We start from the raw sequence: 9565 nt of genomic DNA, 5'->3' as shown, positions 1-9565 counted from the left end.
TTTACATACTCTTCAGATAATAACACAAACACTTTTTTAATTGTAACATCAAATCAGACTAAATGTTTATTTTTTTTTAGATTGATAAATATAAAAAACATATTTGTTAACTTTTGTATTTTGTATTCAAAACTGAGCCACACTTATAGAGCTCCACGATTCTTTTCCTGGTGTTTTGGTTGACATCTCTTGATTTTTCCGATGTCAAAGAAACAGGCTCTGTGTTTTGCCTTATATGCATCCACAGGTGTGTCACCAATTTACTCACATGGACTCTACTAACCTATCAGAAGCTTCTTCAGCTCAGAATGGAATCGTCTGGAGTTTTCTTATTAATTAACAATAAACTTAGTGTATATGTACTCCTAAATTTGATGAAAGTGATTAAAATAGACAGCTCCCTCTTTTTATTCTGACATTTAACTAATTCAAAAGATATTTCAACATTTATTTATCTAAAACAAAACAAGTTTACTCTAAATTGATGTTTAACAGTAAAAAAAAAGTTTGTTTTCTCCCTAAAGTGTATGTAAATATCTGGTTTCAGCTGTGAATATACTGCTGTGTATTGAAATTCCTCTTGTTTTGCATAGATATACTGAACAACATACAAAGCATAATATATAAAATAACATCTACCTTGATTCACTCGAAGAGCAAGTAACGCAACCAAGTGATCAGTTTATATCAATCTTTTGTGATACACCGTCATATTTACATTATTTGTACAGTACGAATGATTTGTTTTGGTACCTGGTCAAACTTAAGCTCTCCTCTGTCTGCAGCAAACTCGCAGGCAGCAGCTTCTCCTCGCTCACATGCAGTGTTGCCAACTCCTCAGTAAGGAAAATCGCTATTGGCTGTCCTAAAAGTCGCCAGAAGTCGCTAAATGACATCATCGCCTAATTTGCATAATTGGTCATGCTAATATAATTGTAACCTACGTTGTTGGAGAGAGAAATAACATTGTGGAAGAGACATAAAGTGAGTAAAAAACGTCCTAAATGCATTTAGAATTTATTTAGAACTACAAATTAAATTTATTTTAGCAATTATTGTTTTTTTTAAAGTCAGAATTCCAACCCTGCTCCTTTATCCGGGCTTGGACCGGCAAAAAAGACCCGAAATAGGTACTCTGGCGGAGTTACTTTGTGTGTGTGTGTGTGTGTTTATAAGTAGTTTTAAACCTCGTGATCCACAAAACAGCATAACAGTAAAAGAAGAACTGACTGCGTTACAGTCAGTGCGGGAGCAGCGGCTTCGCTCATGCGCGATTCATTTGCAGTTCGGACGCATAGGTGTGAACATCGTCTGCCCTGATAGCAGCTGGGGGAGGACTATCCTCCGCCTGTGAGCGCTTTGGTACGGGCGAGGTGCCCACGGCAGCACCCGCTGCTTGTTGAGAGTAAAAGCGATACCCACTTTCACGTCAAAAAGTCGTCATAAATAAATCTTCAATAACACCAGAAAAAGTCGCCAGATTTGTCGCTAGTCGCTTTTTAGAAAAAAAGTCGCTAAGGGGGTCTGAAAACTCGCTAAATATAGCGACAAAGTCGCTAAGTTGGCAACACTGCTCACATGGGTGCTGCGCTCAGTCGGCTAGTGCCTGAGCTCGGATCATACCAAAATTAGGGGGAATTTACAACGGTGCGCTCTGTGCTTCGTGTGTTGTTTTTGTTTTATACAGTTGTCAGTCAGGCATCTAACTAACAAATTACACTCCAAAAGACCCCATGCTTCTGAAAAATGACCCGGGCTTAAGCCCAGTAAGCCCCCCCACCCCCCGCTCCGCTGATGGTTGACTCCAAATCTCCCGTCGATTTGAGAACGCAAGACCGAGACCAAGACCGAGACCAAAGTCAGTCGAGACCAAGACAAGACCAAGACAAAAGTCCGTCGAGACCAAGACGAGACCAAGACCACGTAAAAGTGGTCTCGAGACCGGTGAGACATCCAACTCTACTTTAGAGTCAGTTTAACTCTGGAATTTCAACTCTTGTGAAAGAGTAAATTTAACACCAAAACCGAATGGCCCCAAATACACTCGGCCACAGTGTCAAATTTAACTGTAAGTGCTGATTTAACACAGCCATATTTACTGTGCAGCTGTGAGAGGTGCGTTTGGCAGTTGCTAGGCAACAGCTTTGTGCCCCCCTCCCCTCCCGTCATGTTGGGCGGGGCTAACGCCAAACTTCAAAGGAATGAAACGTCACAAAAGCGTTAGTCCTTATATAGAGTCAAGTCTCGCCATATATATACTAGATCTCCTCCTATGTTCAGTTGAAACGCATTTATGCATCAGGACATTAGAAGTTCTTCTAAACGTTCAAACAGGAACTTTAACACAAAATAACATTTTAGACATAAAATTAACTTTCAAAAACAAAAAAGTGAAATGGCGAGCCCAAACTGTAACACAATGATAAATAATAACACAGCTCTGAGTAATCCGGATGATTCCACAGTACAGGCTCTGATTTCCCTCTTGAATAGCTTGTTCAGTAAAATTACATCAGAGCAGTGGGACAAGCTTTTATTAGGCTATCCAGATAGCTTTACTGCAGAGCTGCTTTTAGGTTTTGTACAGGACACATTGCAGCTGTGTGAAGTGTCACAAGGAGTACCACTCAGGTCTTCCCAGAATTACCCCATGCATGAAGACTCGTCTGTCCACACCACCACTAGCAAAACTGTGATAAATAATAACACAGCTCTGAGTAATCCGGATGATTCCACAGTACAGGCTCTGAATTCCCTCTTGAATACCTTGTTCAGTAAAATTACATCAGAGCAGTGGGACAAGCTTTTATTAGCCTATCCAGATAGCTTTACTGCAGAGCTGCTTTTAGGTTTTGTACAGGACACATTGCAGCTGTGTGAAGTGTCACAAGGAGTACCACTCAGGTCTTCCCAGAATTACCCCATGCATGAAGACTCGTCTGTCCACACCACCACTAGCAAAACTGTGATAAATAATAACACAGCTCTGAGTAATCCGGATGATTCCACAGTACAGGCTCTGAATTCCCTCTTGAATACCTTGTTCAGTAAAATTACATCAGAGCAGTGGGACAAGCTTTTATTAGCCTATCCAGATAGCTTTACTGTAGAGCTGCTTTTTGGTTTTGTACAGGACACATTGCAGCTGTGTGAAGTGTCACAAGGAGTACCACTCAGGTCTTCCCAGAATTACCCCATGCATGAAGACTCGTCTGTCCACACCACCACTAGCAAAACTGTGATAAATAGTAACACAGCTCTGAGCAATCTGGATGATTCCACAGTACAGGCTCTGAATTCCCTCTTGAATAACTTAAACATTACATCAGAGCAGTGGGACGGGCTTTCATTAGGCTATCCAGATAGCTTTACTACAGAGCTGCTTTTAGGTTTTGTACACGACACATTGCAGCTGTGTGAAGTGTCACAAGGAGTACCACTCAGGTCTTCCCAGAATTACCCCGTGCATGAAGACTCGTCTGTCCACACCACCACTAGCAAAACTGTGATAAATAATAACACAGCTCTGAGCAATCCGGCTAATTCCACAGTACAGGCTCTGAAGTCCCGCTTGGATAACTTAATCATTAAAATTACATCAGAGCAGTGGGACAGGCTTTCATTAGGCTATTCAGATAACTTCACGGCAGAGCTGCTTTTAGGTTTTGTACACGACACATTGCAGCTGTGTGAAGTGTCACAAGGAGTACCACTCAGGTCTTCCCAGAATTACCCCGTGCATGAAGACTCGTCTGTCCACACCACCACTAGCAAAACTGTGATAAATAATAACACAGCTCTGAGCAATCCGGCAGATTCCACAGTACAGGTTCTGAAGTCCCTCTTGGATAACTTAATCATTAAAATTACATCAGAGCAGTGGGACAGGCTTTCATTAGGCTATTCAGATAACTTCACGGCAGAGCTGCTTTTAGGTTTTGTACAGGACACATTGCAGCTGTGCGATCAGTCAGCTAACACAGAAGAAAGCTGTCAAAATGCTGACCAACACAGTGCTGCAAATGCAGAAATCAATCCAATCTCAGATCCCCAGCAACAGAAATCCTGTGTTGAACATGATGCCAGCATCCCATCGTTAACAGACATAAATCCGCCGGTGTCGTGTGAAAAGACAGAGAAACACAGATCTTCTGTAGCCTGTGAGCCACCCAAAAACAACCCAGACTTTGAAAAATGGCTGAGCAGACTAATTCAGGCTGTGCTTTCAAAGCTTGGCAAACTTTCAGAGTTCCCACCTTCTCATTCTCTCCAGAAACATTTGTTGGCTCGAATCTTGACTGAAATCCAGGACATGCATTTGCATTTAGGCCCAGAAGTGAAAATATATTTTGACAGCATCGCCAACGCCATTTTCACTGATATTTCAGAGAAATTAATTGTCACTGGGGATGAGTATTTAATGGATTTAATGGAGTTAGACGATCTAATACTTAATAGTGTAACTACTTCAGTATTCCAAGAACACCTGTTGGCAGTAACAGATATCGATCGACTGGAATTATATCAAAAGAAAGAAACACGCAGATTTTCTGTGGAAAACTGTGTGGAAGAACTGCTTTTGGAGGTTGTAAAACATGCAGGCGTAGTCATCAGTACGAAACGTTCTGAAGCCATCTCCACCCGGCTTACTGTGAAAGTCTGGGCTGAACTCAGGGCCGAATACGACAAAATCCCCCTTGAGAAATTAAGGAAACTCAGCAAGGAGATTTTTAAATCCCTCTGTAAAACATGGCCACATGCAGTGGCTATCCTGACATCCTTGAATTTAAAACACCGACAACTTGATGAAGATATTATTGAAACTTTCAAAAGAAAGCTATCCAAGGAGCCAATTTGCAAATCTCGGTGTTTCTTATCTGTGCGTGCAGTTTTTGGGGATTGTATGGAAACAAAGAAATCCTGTGTTGAACATGAAGCCAGCATCCCGTCGTTAACAGACATAAGTCAACCAGTGTCGTGTGAAAAGACAGAGAAACACAGATCTTCTGTAGCCTGTGAGCCACCCAAAAGCAACCCAGACTTTGAAAAATGGCTGAGCATACTAATTCAGGCTGTGCTTTCAAAGCTTGGCAAACTTTCAGAGTTCCCACCTTCTCATTCTCTCCAGAAACATTTGATGGCTCAAATCTTGACTGAAATCCAGGAGATGCATTTGCATTTAGGCCCAGAAGTGAAAATATATTTTGACAGCATCGCCAACGCCATTTTCACTGATATTTCAGAGAAATTAATTGTCACTGGGGATGAGTATTTAATGGATTTAATGGAGTTAGACGATCTAATACTTAATAGTGTAACTACTTCAGTATTCCAAGAACACCTGTTGGCAGTAACAGATATCGATCGACTGGAATTATATCAAAAGAAAGAAACACGCAGATTTTCTGTGGAAAACTGTGTGGAAGAACTGCTTTTGGAGGTTGTAAAACATGCAGGCGTAGTCATCAGTACGAAACGTTCTGAAGCCATCTCCACCCGGCTTACTGTGAAAGTCTGGGCTGAACTCAGGGCCGAATACGACAAAATCCCCCTTGAGAAATTAAGGAAACTCAGCAAGGAGATTTTTAAATCCCTCTGTAAAACATGGCCACATGCAGTGGCTATCCTGACATCCTTGAATTTAAAACACCGACAACTTGATGAAGATATTATTGAAACTTTCAAAAGAAAGCTATCCAAGGAGCCAATTTGCAAATCTCGGTGTTTCTTATCTGTGCGTGCAGTTTTTGGGGATCGTATGGAAACAAAGAAATCCTGTGTTGAACATGAAGCCAGCATCCCGTCGTTAACAGACATATATCCGCCGGTGTCATGTGAAAAGACAGAGAAACACAGATCTTCTGTAGCCTGTGAGCCACCCAAAAGCAACCCAGACTTTGAAAAATGGCTGAGCAGACTAATTCAGGCTGTGCTTTCAAAGCTTGGTAAACTTTCAGAGTTCCCACCTTCTCATTCTCTCCAGAAACATTTGTTGGCTCGAATCTTGACTGAAATCCAGGACATGCATTTGCATTTAGGCCCAGAAGTGCAAAAATATTTTGACAGCATCGCCAACGCCATTTTCACTGATATTTCAGAGAAATTAATTGTCACTCTGGATGAGCATTCAATGGATTTAATGGAGTTAGGCGATCTAATACTTAATAGTGTAACTACTTCAGTATTCCAAGAACACCTGTTGGCAGTAACAGATATCGATCGACTGGAATTATATCAAAAGAAAGAAACATGCAGATTTTCAGTGGAAAACTGCGTGGAAGAACTGCTTTTGGAGGTTGTAAAACATGCAGGCGTAGTCATCAGTACGAAACGTTCTGAAGCCATCTCCACCCGGCTTACTGTGAAAGTCTGGGCTGAACTCAGGGCCGAATACGACAAAATCCCCCTTGAGAAATTTAAGAAACTCAGCAAGCGGATTTTCAAATCGCTCTGCAAAAAATGGACAAGTGCAGCAGTTATCCTGACATCCTTGAATTTAAACCACCCAAAACGTGATGACGATATCGTTGAAACTTTCAAAAGAAAGCTATCCAAGGAGCCAAGTTACATATCTCGGTTTTTCTCATCTGTGCGTGTATATTTTGGGAGGTTTATGGGAAGAAACAAAGTTTCCCCCGTGTAGTGACATCGTGATATCAACTGCAAAATATTTGAGAAAACTCACTGGAGACTTTAAATTAGCTAGTTTTACATTTACATCAGGTCAAGTCATTTCTGAAATTCCCAGGACTGGTCGCGGCAGATGGCCACCCCGCCCTGAGCCTGGTTCTGCCGGAGGTCTCTTCCTGTTAAAAGGGAGTTTTTCCTCCCCACTGTCGCCAAGTGCTTGCTCAGAGGGGTTTGTCTGTTGGGGTTTCTTTTTAATAAAGTTGTTACCTTACAATGTGAAGCGCCTTGAAAACACCATTGTTTGGTGCTATACACATTTTAGTGACTTGAACTGAGAACATAGCTAATCTGGAAATTCAATTTAACATCAATAAAAATCTAAAAATATTACATATTGACTTCTGCTTGTTTTTATTGTCTGTGACTTGAATGAATACTTACATATTGACTTCTGCTTGTTTTTATTGTCTGTGACTTGAATGAATACTTACATATTGACTTCTGCTTGTTTTTATTGTCTGTGACTTGAATGAATACAAATCTGTAATTTAACAGATTTGTTTCATAAAAATTTGACAGAATTTTCCTGCCATTAGTCTGAAACTTCAAAATGAGGTGGCCAGCTCTCTTCCATGTGTGCAACATAAGTGACCGAATCTGACAAAGAACTTGAACATTTTTCTTTCATTTGAATTTCCAAATGAAAGAATGTATCTGACTTTGTATGTATGTATTGTACAGGGTGGGCCATTTATATCCGGTTGTTTAGTGATGACGCGACGAATCCTACTCCCGGGCTTAAAGTAGTCTGCGTTTAATATGGCGCTTGTGTTGTTAACATGTTTAATGCTTTGTATTTTCTTCTATTTAATCTCAAAAAGCTCCTAAAAACAGTCAGTGATCACCGTTGACCTCCCTCGGCTTTTATTACCGCTAATCATTTATTTAAGCTCAGTTTTTAAAACCTTACGATGTAACTACAGCACAGCCCATGCAGCAGTATATGAATAACTAACCTCGTATTGTGGATGGATTATCTCAGTTGTTCTCCTGGCTGAAGTTTAGTACTTTTACAGCATCCTGCCATGCGATTACATTTGTTCCTGACCACTGAGAACACTCACGTTAACTTTTATCGAGTGGAAAAAAAGTTAGCTTGTTTATATTATGCTAACATAGCTGTGTCGCTAGCGGTCACGTAGCACATCATCATATACCAGCTAGCCAAACTTCAGTAACCCTACAAACGTCACTGCTGTTTAGTTTTCTGTCTTCATTTATGTTGGAAGTGATAGCAGAGCTGTACGTTTGAATTTGTTTCTAAACCCCTGCAGTCAGGACATGCTATATTGTATTTAGATGGAAGCTAGCGAGCTAACTTCCTGCTAACTTCTAACTCCGTTAAATGTCATAAATTCCGTTTTCATGGATGCCTGGATGTTAAACTCAATTGTTACACCTGGTAGAGCAGAACGCTGATCATTTTATTAAAGATGAAAGACTAGACAGTTTTTCAACTCTCAGTAATGCCACAGTGATCGTTTGATATATGGACCTGCAGCGGAGTTTAGGCCCAGACACGGCTAGTGACGTCAGACTGAACAACCGGATGGATACACCGCAATAACATGGGAATGGTTGGTGATATTAAAGTCCTGTTTGTGGCACATTAGTATATGTGAGGGAGCAAACTCCTCAAGATGGGTGGTGACCATGGTGGCCATTTAGAAGTCGGCCATCTTGGATACAACTTTTGTTTTTCCAATAGGAAGAGGGCCATGTGACACATCAAACTTATTGGTAATGTCACAAGAAAAACAATGGCGGTGGGTGTGGATAATTTTGCCGCAAAATACGGCAGAAGGGAGCGGCCGAAGAGTGAACTGTCAAAAGTAAGTACTGAATATGATGTCACTTATTTATGTGCAAATGTTTAATAATGAAGAACATTAAAACATTACTGTTGACCACATGTCGGCAAAGTTATGTGACATTAGTGATGTTTGTACTTTCAGTGTTAACTTGGTTTTAAAGCCTCTACTTTAAAATATATATATAGTTGACCTTAATCTTACAGAGAATGTGATGATTTTATGGATAATTAAAGTCAGTCATATATCCACAAACACAACAAGCTGAAAGTCAGTATGCTACTCGGTTTGCAGTCCTGAATATGACGGCACAAGCAGGATTCACTGCACTGTTAATGTTAGCTATGTTATATTGCTGCCTCTGGTCGGTGGTGTCGAGCCAAACGGACTTTAACGTGTGTTTGAACGAGCTGACGGTTCACTCGTTAAGCTGAAAGAAAGATGCTTTAATCACAGGAGTCACACATGTGTCTTCTTGTCTTCTTGTTTAGCACTCGTAATAACACAAACACTAAATCCTCCTTCTCTTGTGCTGTTTTGTAGCCGTGTATACACCTGAGACTGTCCCCTGTCTGTCTGTCCTGCACTCTCTCTCTGTTTCTTTCTCTCTGATTGTGGAATAAAAGTATGAACATGTATTTATAAGTTACACTTGTGTTTGAACAAAGAGTCTACTCTTTATTCTATCAGAAACAGTTTTCACAGCTCGTACATGTTCCTTTTTACACATGTATGTAAGCATTGAGCCAAATGTAATAATGCCAACATATTAAACGAACAATATTTGTCTCTTATGCATAATACATCTATATATACACTGTCAAAGATACTTGTCTTTGAGTGAAGATTTAAGGTGATAGGAAATATAAATAACTGCAACTTGAATCTTTGACCCAGAGTTCAAGCTCACTGCTGTAATATATCCTGTAATATATGTACAGTTAAGCCCATAATTATTCATACCCCTGACAAATATTGACTTAAAGTTACTTTTGTTCAATATGCAAGTTCTTTTTTGAGCAGAAATGACACAGGTGTCTCCCCAAAGATAATAAGACGATGTA

General features: G+C 40.4%; 1 protein-coding gene across 1 annotated transcript; it reads left to right on the top strand.

Moving 5' to 3' along the window:
- Nucleotides 1–2326: 2326 nt before the first annotated feature.
- LOC120433828 lies at nt 2327–7020 on the top strand. The gene is made up of 2 exons (XM_039600768.1): nt 2327–3662; nt 3936–7020. The coding sequence occupies exons 1-2, from the start codon at nt 2396–2398 to the stop codon at nt 6641–6643; spliced, it is 3975 nt and encodes a 1324-aa protein (XP_039456702.1). The 5' UTR covers nt 2327–2395; the 3' UTR covers nt 6644–7020.
- Nucleotides 7021–9565: the final 2545 nt, after the last annotated feature.

Source organism: Oreochromis aureus, linkage group 17 (genome assembly GCF_013358895.1).
Source record: "Oreochromis aureus strain Israel breed Guangdong linkage group 17, ZZ_aureus, whole genome shotgun sequence".
In the NCBI taxonomy this organism is placed as follows: Eukaryota; Metazoa; Chordata; class Actinopteri; order Cichliformes; family Cichlidae; genus Oreochromis; species Oreochromis aureus.
Note: the sequence above shows the minus strand (reverse complement) of the source record. Positions and strands in the feature narration are given on the sequence as shown.